This window comes from Pygocentrus nattereri, chromosome 6, assembly GCF_015220715.1.
Source record: "Pygocentrus nattereri isolate fPygNat1 chromosome 6, fPygNat1.pri, whole genome shotgun sequence".
NCBI classification, from domain to species: domain Eukaryota; kingdom Metazoa; phylum Chordata; class Actinopteri; order Characiformes; family Serrasalmidae; genus Pygocentrus; species Pygocentrus nattereri.
Window position 1 is genome coordinate 41,918,123 of NC_051216.1, and position 13,825 is coordinate 41,931,947.

The 13,825-nt window shown below is 43.2% G+C and overlaps 1 protein-coding gene across 1 annotated transcript in view; it reads left to right on the forward strand.

The window, feature by feature from the left end:
* The first annotated feature begins 1,518 nt into the window (after window positions 1-1,518).
* The window catches only part of efnb2a (ephrin-B2a), a 30,226-nt gene continuing 17,919 nt past the window's right edge, over window positions 1,519-13,825 (forward strand). The window contains exon 1 of the mRNA XM_017715515.2: window positions 1,519-2,644. Within this exon, the coding sequence (XP_017571004.1) occupies window positions 2,529-2,644 (116 nt within the window). The 5' untranslated portion in view covers window positions 1,519-2,528. The remainder of the gene's footprint in view (window positions 2,645-13,825) is intronic.

Here is a 13,825-nt window from a genome sequence, read left to right on the forward strand (position 1 = left end):
TGTGTGTATATATTATATATTATATATATATACATATATATAATATGTGTGTGTGTGTGTATATATATATATATATAAAATAAACAAGTTCTGTCTGCGTTTAACAGCGCACACTCAACACACACTCAATACACACTCAAGACGGACCGTTTACTTAGACTGACCGCTCACACACACTCACACACTCACACACACTCTCCTCGGACTTCATTATCTCTGCAGTGTGTGATTCCGAGGTGTTAAAGGCCTCACCGCGACTCTTTTATCAGCCGGTTATAACCATAACAACAGCACTGCTGCTATCGCTGCACTCTTAACACGGGGGTTCTTCAGGGGTTCTTTAATAAAGACAAGGGTTCCATGTAGAACCATTTGCGTCCTTAAATAGTTCTTTCCATGGTCAAATCGTTCTTCAGACCGTTGGAGAATTTGTGGCGCTAGATACGTTCCGAAAATGGTTCTATACAGCACCAAAAATGGTTCTACTATGGTTACGAAGTCAAGCCTCTAACAACAGCAGAAGCCTTTTAGAACCATTTACATGTTCTCCATCAGTCGGGACCATTTCGCCTTGCAGAGAACCATTTAAACATGCACGTGGTTCTTTGGGTGTCCTTGGGTCTGCATAGAGAATGGTTCTTTACGGTTCTATGGATTCTAGAACACCCCTGAAGAAGCACCCGGTCTTTTTAGTGCGTGCACTGAACTGCACCTTTCCGCACCAAGCAGTTCCCGTTCAGTGGCCTTTCTCCTTCTGAAGCCAAATTCAGGCTGTTGTTGGTCAGGAAGGGGTTCGAGTAGAGGTCAGACTGTGTCCGCCGCTCGCGCCGCTCTGTGCCTCTCGCGCGCGCTCCGTAGAGTCCGACTATATTTATTATATTATCATGTTTTACTGCAGTAAAGCTCGTCTGTGCTGTAATGCCGCTGTCGTGTTTGTGTCCTCCGGCAGGAGGCGCTGTTGTCCGCGGAATGACTCACCGCGCACCCCAACCGCCCCCCTCCCCTCCCCCTCTCAGCGCTGTCGCTCACAATCACTCCTCAGTTGTCCTCTCTTTATTAACCGCGAGGGAGGAAAAAGAAAGAGCAGAAAAGAAAAGGAAAAATATAAATACGGATATTTTAGACTGTTTAGGGAAAAAAAAGCTCAGAGTTGGTGGAAAATCTGGGGAAAAAAAAAATATATATATATATATATATATTTTTTTTTATTTAAGCGTTTTTAAAAAGAAAAAAAAAACAAAAAAAATCGTTTTTTTTTCAAACCGTTCTGTACACTTTAAGTTCAGCTCCAATATGACGTCATAATGCCAAACTGAACTCTTTATTAAGCCTAACGTTCTCTAATCTCTCTCTCTCTCGCTCGCTCGATCGCTCGCTCTGATCGACAGCTCCAGGCCCCGCCCCCTCCTCAGTCCCCGCGTCCAATCGGCTGTCAGTGGGCGTGCGCGTGCTTCTCCCACTCCGGGTTTTTCTCCGGCGAGTCGCTCCGCTCGCGCACTCCGCAGCAGCAGCAGCACAGAGAGAGAGAGAGAGTGAGAGAGAGAGAGAGAGAGAGAGAGAGAGAGAGAGAGAGAGTGATAGAGTGCTATAGACTGACACTCATGATCTCATGAACGCGCTCACCTGAGCCTGCTGCTCCGCTCGACCATCTCCATTCATTCCTTTTTTTAGTTTTTCATCTGCTCTCATCTTTTATTCGCTCCATTCACTTCATCTTTTAATTATCCTTATTGTTTTTGCTCTTCTCCTCGTTCATCCTCAGCGGGTTCGGAGCGTTTGGACATTCGCGTGTTGTTTGAACATCTTTTTTGGGGGTCTCTTCTCGCCTGAAGCCCGAAACGGAATATATACCTCAAAAAAACAACAAAAGGGAAAAAAATCTAATAATAATCATAAGAAGAAGCTGCGCGCGCTCGGCGTAAAAGCGAGGAAAAGGAGAAGGAGAGAAGGAGAAACCTCGCTGGCTTGGATTTAGTGCATTTATTAATATTATTATTATTATTTTACCAATAATAATAATATTATTTTGGTTGTTTTTTTGCCTTCTGCCGGATTTAACCTGCTCCCTGTGTCCGGATCTGCGCGCGCCTCTGAGGAATGGAAATGTACTTCAGCTGGTGACCGAACGGAGACTTAACACACACACACACACACACACACAAACACACTCCTTCACTCTGCACGCGCGTGTGTGTGTCTGTGTGTTTTCTGTTTTTTGAACCCAAACTGAAGGAGAGACTGGCGCGCGCTGGCTGGAGTGGCCGCTGGCTGGCCGGACTGTCCGGAGTGTGTGAGCCGCAGGAGTGAAACTGCCCCTGATCCGCGCGCAGCGGCTCCGCTGGAGGCTTTTTTCTACTGTTTGTTTATTTTTTGACTTTTTTTTTTACTGTTATTATCCTGTTTTTTTTTCCTACCTCGCGCCTGGAGTGGGGGATCGCTACTGCGCCTGGGATACCGCGAGAGCGCCCGCGTGCGATTGAGTGCGCGAGTGCGTGAGCGTGCGTGCGTGTGCGTGTGCGTGTGTGATCATGGCGGAGTCGCTGCTCTGGAGGTGCTGCTTCAGCCTGCTGGTGGTCGCGTGCGAGCTGAGCGCGACCCGCGCGATCATCCTGGAGTCCATCTACTGGAACACGACCAACACCAAGTGAGTGTCTCTCTCTCTCTCTCTCTCTCTCTCTCTCTCTCTCCCCCTCTCGCCCCGTGTCTCTCACCCAGGCTGGAGTGTGTGGGTGTAAACTGCGTTAGATGTTTTAATGCGTGTCCGCGCTACTTGCATGGTCACGGCACCAAAAAAAAACTCACTGAAAATTGTAAAAATCATTTTTAAAAGCCCCGTTTTAGGCCACAAACCTTTATTTTGATTTATTGTAATTTATTTACATTTATTTAATTTTTTGTGCGCAAATTGTGTTACTTGTATTTTTTATTTTTTAAATATACATTGTATTTTATTTTATTTATGTTTTTAGAAGCAGCTTTAGGCCAATATTCATTTCGCTACATCATCCACCAGCCTAAATTATGCATGTTCATTTCACCCTCGTGCGCAGAGAGCCGCCTGAGAAGTTCGAGCCAAAGCGTTCAGGCCCGCTGGACTTACTGTAATAATAATAATAATAATAATAATAATAATAATACATTGACTGTCAGCCTCCCATCGCAGTGCATTTCTGTTTTTAGGGTGTATCTGCATATTTGGGGGCTGCATTTCTGTCCTGCCCTGTGATCCAGCATTTACAGCTCTGAAGCCTCGCGCTCTAGCTCGCGCTGCGCTGCCCAGATAACATGATATACATATACATACATGGTCGACCAGGCTCGGTTCCCCATTAGAGTTCTCGCAGCACCTTTCCAGTAGTTTGGTTTGGTCCACTTTTATACCAATCAGATCAGATTTTTCATGTGAGTTCCACTTTTCCAGCCTTGACCTTCAGTGTTCTATTAGGGCTCTAGAACCCTATTTCTACCAATGACACTGGAATCTCTGTTAGAGATCTAGTACCTCTTTTCTCCGAACGAGGTGAAATTTTCCACCTGCAGTTCCGCTTTCTTAGCAGTTTGGTTCGGTCTGCCGTGACAGTTCTAGTACCTCTTTTATAGAAACAAAAATGTGTTCTGCTATAAGTGTTCTAGGACATCTTTTCGTCCAGTGAGGTTGGGTTTTCCAGTAGAATTCTAGTACCAATTTTCTAGCAGTGCTGTTTGGTCTTTTATTAGACTTCTAATGTCCTTTCTGGGGCAGTTTGGTCTGGTCATGATTAGAGTTCTAGTCCATCTATTTCAGCTAGAAGTTTGGTCTTCTATTAGAGTTCTAGGACCTCTTCACTACCAAATGAGGTTGGATTTTCCAGCAGAGTTCTAGTACCAATTTTGCTCCAATGCTGTTCTAGTGCTCCCTTCTCAGGCAGTTTGGGTTATTCTTCAATTAACGTTTCAGAATTCCTTTCCACCAATAAGGTTCTCTCTTTCACTAAGGTTCTACCACCTCTTTTCTAGCAGTGAGGCTTGGAGTGCTATGAGTTCTAGCTTTTAGAACTCTTACAGAGATGCTTACAGAGTACTGAGACTTACTCACTGACCAGTGAAATCCACTATCAGTAATTCAGTGAGACTCACTCACTATCAGTAACTCAATGAGGCTCGCCCAAAAACCAGTGGAATCCACTCTCTGTAATGTAGTGAGACTGACTCACTACCAGTAATGCAGTGAGACTCGCCCACCGCCCAGCATTATACAGGCCGCTTCTCCATTATTACACAAAGCTGCTTTCTGAAAATTCCCACAGGGGAACTCGAACGGAGCGACCGCTTCTCTTCTCTTCTCTTCTCTTCTCTTCTCTTCTCTTCTCTTCTCTTCTCTTCTCTTCTCTTCTCTTCTCCTCTCTTCTCTTCTCTTCTCTCCTCTTAGTTATTGCTCTGTCTTTTTGCTACATCTTACAGGCCTGCATGCGGATCCACTCTAAAGTCCCTCGGGTTCTTTTGCGAGGGAATGCGCTTTAGAAACGCATTTTAATGAAGCCATAAAACCCGTTATAAAGACGTTCAGTGACCTAATGGTTTGATCATGAGAGAGAGAGAGAGGGGGAGAGAGAGAGAGAGAGAGAGAGAAATGCTTGTTTCTGTGTTTCGCTGAATCACTTGCAGGCAGCGATGAGCGTGTGCCCTAGCCTTGTAGACTTAACCTACTTTAACAGAAGGCTGCGTTCCTCACACTCGCGTTATATTAATCATTTAGGAACATATCAGCGGCATAAGCAGTGTTTCAGAAAGTACTGACCTCAAATGTGGCCGTGGCTGTTTGTGAAGGCCGCATTTAGGGCAGCGCATTGATACGTCGCACGTCTCATAAGATAGACTGTGGAAAAGTTTTATGTATTTATTTCTGAGCTGGAGCTTCTAAACATGAGTTGGAAAACCTGGAGAAGAACAAAGCGCAAGCAGTCAGGCTGATAATGTGGACCACTGTGAGCAAATCGCTGCTCCATCCATTTTAGTCGTTTTTCTCTTTTTGACATAATCTGAAAATGCCTGTTGCCCTTTACATTGTGTAAAAATTTCATGATGAATGGAACAAAAGAAACGGCCCAAAATGACTTAGAAAAAAGTCTGGTTCCATTGACTTGCATTAAAAGTAAAGTAAGTTTTTTCCTTCTCCTGTAAAGTTACTATTTTGGAGATACGGCAACAGCACAGTCTGATTTTGGTCATATGTTGTTGTAAATACATTTTCACTATATACCATGTTCGGATGTATTAATACTTTATAACATTATTATAAATTGCGTATCGTGTTGTAGTGACAGTACTTCTTGACAAATACTGATTTTGTCAGTCCTCCTAGAGCGCTAAACGACTGCATATGTCCTCAAATGGATTGATTTAGACCAATTATAAAGCGCCTGCAATTAAGCCATTATGCCATTATCTCATCATTTTCACCAATTGCTTGTTTTCTTAAGTATCACGTAGGCCTCTGGGCGCTTCAGTCCGAGGCCGCTGGTGGAGCGTCAGGGTATTTCCCTGGTTTTCCAACATTGTTATGGGCTTTATCATGACGTGGGAGCAGGGAATGTTTAGTGCGATGCTTGTAACACAGGCACTGTAAACTCGATCACATGATCAACTTTATTACTTCCCTTTCTTTTTCTCTCAGCGTGCTCAGGACTCATTGTCAGCAGATTTGGTGGTCACATTTTTTTCCAATTTTCATTTTTCAAACTTTTCTCTAACTAATTTTGCAGTATTATTATTAAAGCTGTCGTCACTGTTCATATCTCCAAAAAATATCACTTTACAGGAGAAGGAAGAAAATGACAAAACCTTCAATGTAAGTTAAGGGAACCAGATGTATTTATACACCGTTTTGAACTGTGTCTGTTGGTCTGTTTGTTGTGGCATTTTGCATTTGAAGTCAGACTGGCATTTTCAGATGATCTAAAAGAATATAAATTGACCAAAATATACAATAATAGTAATATGCACCTTTATATATGTACTTATCTGTCAATACCGATGCTCGTACATAGACTTTTAGACCACCCAGATTAGTACTACGGAGAAAAGTACCATGCATTTCTACATAACAAGAATAAAACAAATAAAATGCAGATATTTTATGCTCATATCTCAGCATCTTGCATCCTTACTGATAATCATATATGCTGGAACCTCATTGTTCCTCTCAGGATTATTGTATTATGAGTGGCTGTAGCAGTAGCAGTCACATTATCAGTAGAAATAATAGCTGTAATTAATCTAAGGCAGTTAGTGAGCTGTTTGAATGCAGCCCGTAAGCCCACACTACACTCTCCAGCGCTGTATTAGCTGCTACTGAGCTCAACTCTGTAGGAAAAGCTTTAAATCAGCGGGAGTTAATTGAACACTGGTGGTTTTCTTGTAAGACTGTGTCTGGTGGATGTTCACTTGTGTGTGTGTGTGTGTGTGTGTGCTGTCTCCGACATCTCGGAGAAGGAGAGAGAAAATGGAGAAAATCGGCCGATCTGGCCCGTCAGCCTTTTGTGAGTCTGATCTCGGAGAGTTGCTGGTGTGATCGGCTTCCAAACCACCCAGCCTCTCTCTCTCTCTCTCTCTCTCCCTCTCTCTCTCTCTCTCTCACTCTCTATCTCTCTTCCCCTCTCTCTCTCTCTCTCTCTCTCTCTCTCTCTTCCTCTCTCTCTCTCTCTCTCTCTCTCTCTCTCTCTCTCTCTCTCTCCCTCTCTCTCTCTCTTCCTCTCTCTCTGCCCCCCCTCTCTCTTCCACCCCACTGTCTTCATCCCTCTCTCTCTTTCTCTCTCCTCATCCCTCTCTCTGCCCACTTCCCTCTCTCTCTCTCGCTCTCTCTTTCTGTCTCTATGTATCCCTTTCTCTATTGCTTGCACTCTCTCTCTTCTTTCCTCTCTCTCTCTCTGTATTTCTCTCTTCTATCTCTCTCTATCCCTTTCTCTCTCTTTGTCTTTCTCTCCCTGTCCCTTCTTCTTTCTCTTTTATATTTCTCTTTCCTTCTGTCTTTTCCCTGTTCTTTTTCCCTTCGTTCTTTTTTCTCTGTCTGTCTATCTCTCTTTTCTTCTGTCTCTTGCTAGATTTCACTCTTCTCTCTCTCTTCCTTTCTCTCCCCTCTGTCTTTCTCTCTCTGTCCCTTTATCTTTCTTTTTTCTCTTTCCTTCTCTCGTTCTTCCTGCTTTTTTTTCCTTTCCTCTGTCTGTCTCTTTCTGATTATCTTTCTGTAAATTTGTTTCTCTGTCTCTTGCGCGACCCCCCCCCTCCATCTCTCTCTCTCTCTCTCTCTCTCTCTCTCTCTCTCTCTCTCCGCTAATCCATTTTGTAGTTGAGGCGGAGAAACAAAAGGGAGGTTTTGCTCTACACATTTTCAGTCAAAGGACGAGCGAAGCCCCCCTTCCCCCCCCCCCCTCTCTTTCTCTCTCTTCATTATGAGATTACATCTCTTTGCCGAGCATTGTGGGCCACTGGCTGGGCCACGTCCGCGGAGGCATACACATGCAGATAGTCTATCAGAGCCTGATGAATCGGCCATGAATAATAACCATCCCCCTAAACCCCCCTAACCCCCCCTTTACAATCACAGGGAGCGCTCTATTAGCGTCTGAGAGGAGCCCAGCGCTGTTAGACGCTGCTGGACTTTTACAGTTTTATTTGATTTTGTCTGTCTGAATCAGGCCAGACGATGGCCGTATGTTACTGTTTGTGTGATAATTTCTCACATTATAACATGTTCTGTACTCATTATATTACATGGCGTATCGTGATGTAGTAATAAATACTGTAAAGTATTGATATTGAAAATGATTTCAGGCTCAGGGAATGTTTCTTTATGTCAAATCATCCCCCTCAGTCCGACGCCAGTGGAGCTCCACGGCTGTGGGAAAGAGAGAGAAAGAGAGGGATGAACTCAGAGAAAAGTATGAAGGCATGCAGTGCTGATAGGGCACGCTGAAAGGTGGAGGATAGAAAAGAAAGGAGGGGGGAGGTTTATGTGACAACGGTTTGAATGAAAGTCGGGGATTAACATGGCATCTGTGGAACTCTGGATATGAGAGAGAGAGAGAGAGAGAGAGAGAGAAAGAAAGGTAAAGGAAGAGAGAGAAAGGGATAAAGAAAGAAAGGAGAGAGAAAGAGACAGAGGGAGGGTGAAAGAGAGAGAGATGGAGAGAAAAAAGAGAAAAAGACAAAGGGAGAGAAATATAAAGAAAGGAGAGAAGAGAAAAACTGCAAAAGGGTGAAAAAGAAGAAGGGAGTGAGAAAGATAAAGAGATGGAGAGAAAGATAGAAAGAAGGTGTGAGAGCGAATGGGAGGGATAGATAGAGAGGAGTGAAAGAGTAAAGGAGTGGAAGAGAGAGAGAGGATGATAGAGACACAGAGAGAGTGAGAGAGAAAAAGAGATAAAGAAAGAGAGACTGAGTCCAGTCTGGGCTCATTACTGATAGCCTGGGATTAGAGAGAGTGACTGAAGGACGGAGGGAGTGAACACAGAGAAAAGAGAGAACAGGGATGGAGTGATGGTCACCGACTCGTCTAAAGCCCTCGAACATTTGTCGCCGGGCCTTTAGTCCGGAAATTTCAGCGGCCGGCAGATGATTGGAAGTCAAACCCCTCCTCTCTTCCATTTTGCCTGGGCGTTCTCTTTTGTTGTTTTTACCCCTCCCGTCCATCCCTCCATCCTCTGTGTTTTCTTTAGAGCCAGGGGTCAGAGTGCTGTCGGCCCGTCGGGACGGGATTAGGCCTATAGAGGCCCACAGAGGCCCATAGGGGCTCACAGAGGCCACTGCTGTCACTGTGTCTGTCCAGTGCTGACCAGCGGGCCACACAGCTAGCGGCTAGGATTAGCAAAGAACCAGAACAATGGATACTTCAACTGTTTGCCATTTTCCACGACTGACTCACATTCAGACTTATTTGCTTTTCCCTTCAGTCCATGCTTGTTTGTTGCCACTTTCACAGAAGTTTTATACATATATAATGAATAAAAATGAGAAAATATGATTAGTGACTTTCTTTTACTTCCTTACGTTTACCATTGCAAATAATATAAGTATACTATGCTTAAGTGCTGCTGCCAGTTTTAAGCCCTTAGATTAAAAACTACAGAGAAGAGAAGAGGGAGAGACAGATGGAGGGAGAAAGATTTAGAGACAAAGAGATGCGATGACAGGAAGAGAAATATGTGAAGGGAAGATATGGGATCCTGTTCTGTCAGGGAAGAGAGAGAGAGAGGGAGAGAGAGAGGGAGAGAGAGAGGGGTAAACGAGTGAAAAAGATCTAACAGGTTTCACGGTCATAACTGGAGGAAGTTGCCCCCCGTCCCGAACTCCGTCGACCCAGACATAGACATGAAAGAGAGAGAGGGCGGAGATAAAAAGATGGACGGAGAAAACAGATGTGTGCTGGCTGATTTAGTCTCCGAGGCCTGGTCCGTCTATCACACCTGCGCTACAGGCTTAGTTTCCTTTCATCGAGTTTAAGTGTGGGCTTGTTTTTGTACATCTTCAAGACTGAAATGACCCGACTTTGTAGGAAAACACATATATTGGGCACGTTATCAACATTATGTGTACATATGGGACATTTACATGTTCTTACATGCATAACATATATGGGATGTATATATAATGGGATATATATTTATAATTATGCCATATAACTGGGAATTATACAGATTACACATAGGTAACTGCATTTATATAATACATATGGGACAAACTATATAGATATCTGCATACATATAGCGACATACAAATATGTATGTATTATTACATATATATATATTGTCATTACATACTTTATATATATATATATATATAAATATATATATATATATATATATATATATATATATATATATATATATATATATATATATATATATTGCTGTCCACACAAAAATGTGACTTTCCAGAAGAAGGCAAAAAAATTCTTAACACATTTGTATTTTCATACAGTGTAAAGAAGAGCTGGGAAATATTATTACATATAGGCACTTACATGTATGATGTCCTGGCACTGCATAAAAACAAACCTCTGTGTTTGTGTGTGTGTGTGTGTGAGAGATACAGTTCCTCAGTCACATTTATAGGTGATGTCAAAACGGTTATTTGTTTTGGAGTTTTTCTTTGTCCGCGGCCAGCCGCCTTGTTTTAAGCTGTTTCATTCTTAAGTGCGCTGGCAAGCGGCCGTGCCAAAAAAGCATATTTTCACATGTTGGAAGGAGAGCGTAAGTAAGCTGATGAGTCAGTGAGAAAGAAAAGAAGATGAACTACTTGGAGCTGCGACGCTCTTGGCCTGCGAGCGCGCGTTTACTTCAGCGCCCTGAATGTCCACCAGCAGCTCAGTGGCCTCTTTAGACATTCAGCTCACGTTCAGGGCACACAAACACACACACACATAGACACACACATTCAGGACACACTCACACACACACAGGCCCGCACTGTGACGCCTCTCCGCAGCTGCAGTCTTGTTCAACCGAGCTATACGCGTGGCCGGCTTTGTCCATCTCTTTCGGCTCCACACGTCCAGGGACATTTTACGACTCCCGACGTAAATCAGGCGCTGACCGATGGGGAAAGGAGAAAAAGGAGGAAAGCAGAAGGAGTGGAGGAGGGGTTAAGTGTGCCTTCTAAAGTGGGTTAAAGCCATTTAAAAACATGAGACGGACGTTAGCTTTTATTCGCCTTCCCCCACTTTTTCAGTACTGCTCTGTTCCACAGGCCCTGCTGGAGGCCTGAAGTGTAACTGCTGCAAGAGCTTCTCAGTTTAAACCAGTAGCTTGGCACAAAGTCAAATGTACACATTACATTTTCCTCCTTTTCCTCTCGATCAAATGAAATGAATCATATTTAGTTGAGTTTTATGGAAATTTTAAGCAGATTTTAGCGCAAAACTGTTTATTTGCTGAGCTTAACATATCCCTGCCTGGATAAAAATAAAACATAAAACATAAAATGTGCCATGACTGTTTTTGCACAGACCACTTATTTCATGTTTTGTTTTTTTCTTCAACTTGTTAAATTCAGCAAATAAACAGTTAATATACATTAAAACAGAATTATGCTCCCTTTAGAGAACACAGATCTACAGTGGTGCCTACACTTTTGCACGCAACTGTATTTAATCAGCCAAGACATATTTAGTGTCTGACTGTAAGGCTAATGTAGCTAACAATGTTATTAGCATTCATTACTAGCATCATGCTATACTGCGTAACACACTGTTGAACATAAACATGAGTGATATGTAAAATTAGTCACAGACTGAAGTTTATTCAAACTTTTTATAGATACAAGCACCACAAATGCAGGCTTGCAACTAGCTATCTGTTGTATACTGGCTAATGTAGCTAACAATGGAAGCTTATAACTACTAGCTAATGTGTTCTACACCACACATGAAAGTCTGTTGTAACTAGCCAGGACTTGTATACTCGCTAATGTAACTAGTAAGAGAAGGTTATAACCAGTAGCCGAAGCATTCGACCCCACACTAGCTATTTTATTAATCTTTGTAGATAGTAGCAAGTCATACATAAGTCTGGAACTGGCTAACTAGCCAGCTACAAGCTAATGTAGCTAGCAATGGAAGGCTTACAACCACTAATGTGCTCTACTCTAGTCAAGCCATTTTATGTAATGCCTTAGATAGCAGTTATGTCGTACACCATGAGTGAAAGTCTATCGTGACTTGTATAAGTCTTGTATACTAGCTAATGTAGCTAGCAACCACTACGCTAGCTATTTCATTCATTTCTTAGCAGAATTTTTTCAACTGTGTTTGCACACTGTGGAATTAGACCTCTGCATTTAACCCACCTGTGCAGTGAAACTCCCACATACATGCACAATAGTGAACACACACACTAGGGGGCAGTGAGCACACCTGCCCGGAGTGGTGGGCAGCCCTCTCCAAGGTGCCCGGGGAGCAATTGGGGGTTAGGTGTCTTGCTCAAGGACACTTCATTCATGGATTGTAAGCCAAGGGGAACCGACAACCTTCCGGTCACAGGGCTGGTTCCCTAACCTCCAGCCCATGACTGCCCCCATTCAGCAGTGAAATCGCTCAGCAAAAAATCTAGTGGGCCACCAGCTTTACCATAAATTAAATAATCTCAAATGTACTTGCATATGTGGTAAAGCCGTCTATAAAAGGGAAGTCTTTAATGTAGCAGCTACTGCTGTTTCTAGCTGCAATCCAACAGTATGTCATACAGTGTTGTGCAATGCTAACGATGAAAGCTAGTAAGCTTCCAGTTCTTGTTAGCCTTGTTGTCCCAGTATAAAGCCAAAGAAGCGCTGATCATATTGGCTAATCGACCACATTTGTGTGTAAATTTGAGTTCTGGAGATGGGGACGGTCTGTAATGGCCTTGTTTGTTTATGTATGTAGCAACGCCTTTGGGGGTGACTTTGTATAAGCAGTGGTTTAGTGGAATGACTAAAGCACTGCAGGAGGGTTTGTGTATGGGTGTGGGCTGAAAGAGTGTGTAAAGAAGCAACAGACCTCGCTCTTCCTCTGTCTTTTTCTCTCTCTCTCTCCGTCTCTCGCTCTGCTTTTCTCTCTGTTTCACGCCGTCTTGGCCGAGTTTCCATAATGAGGGACCAAGCAATAGTACTGCACAAAAGTCAGACCACCTTTCATTCATTTCCAGTCAAAACGGCCAAAGGTACAAGTTCTTCGTTGTTTAGTGTCAGGAAAGGAGCATGAAACACATTTAACTGTCTGTCCACACCTCCAAAGTTCAGTCTTAGAAGTTTTCTGCTTTTTGCGATCTGAACTATCCCACGTTCAGTGATGTTGAGGTCTGGATTTAGGGGTCGTCAGTCCATTGACACCTGCACATCCTTTTAGAATCATAACATTGGCTTGTCTTCTCACAGTGGAAGGATGGACAGAAACTTATGTGGATGTTTTTTCGGATCTGAAGCAGCTTAATTTTCTCCTCTCTCTCAAAGATGGAAGCTTTAGTGCTGGTTCTCTGATGGGGGGCAGTTTTGGTGTCTACCTGGTCTTCCAGGTGATTGCTAGGAGAATTTCTCTGTAGCGTTTAACCATTTTTTGAACTCCAGTTTTGGAAACTCCTACTTTTTCCACTTCCCATCATGCTAGATCATCTTGTATCTAATCTCCCTAGATAAATCTCCTGAAAATGAATAACTTATATTTGCTGGATGATTTGACTGGACATTCAGTAAATAACTGTGGTTTTGTCCAATACTGTACATGATTGAATTGTATATGGTTCATTTTCAAGCACCTTTTAGAAGGAATACAGGATTCTCTAAACAAAAGAACAGGATATGGTGCGTTATATCACAGTGTTTGTGTGCGTATACGCAGATAGCATTCGGAAAGATGTTGACCAAAAGGCAGTTTAGTGTTCCATTTGAAAATAGCCGAGCTGATAAGCGACAATATCGCTCAGTAGGTGCTGCGCTCACACATCAAAGGAGCTGGATGTGACTTTATACACACAGACGCACACACACACACCAAGTGTATGCCTGTTCGTGTCTATCCAAACACAGCAGTAGGAGATAAGGGCAGGACAGATACTGATCTTGTGTTCTGAATTTTGTTCTGTTCCCCATGCCAGAGACTTCATCAGAGGATTTGCATGAGCAGATCTACTGTAGAGATAGCATGAGAAACACCTCGCACACGCACAGGCATCTTCAGCCGCTCCCGTTTCTTTCCTTAAGGTGGAGGCCTGGGAACCTGACCTTATATAATCAAACACGGAAACCTTCAGCTTTTCTTGAGGTGTTGTGACCTCAGCGTGATTCAATTCGCATTTTTTTAGAAATGATTCAGCACATC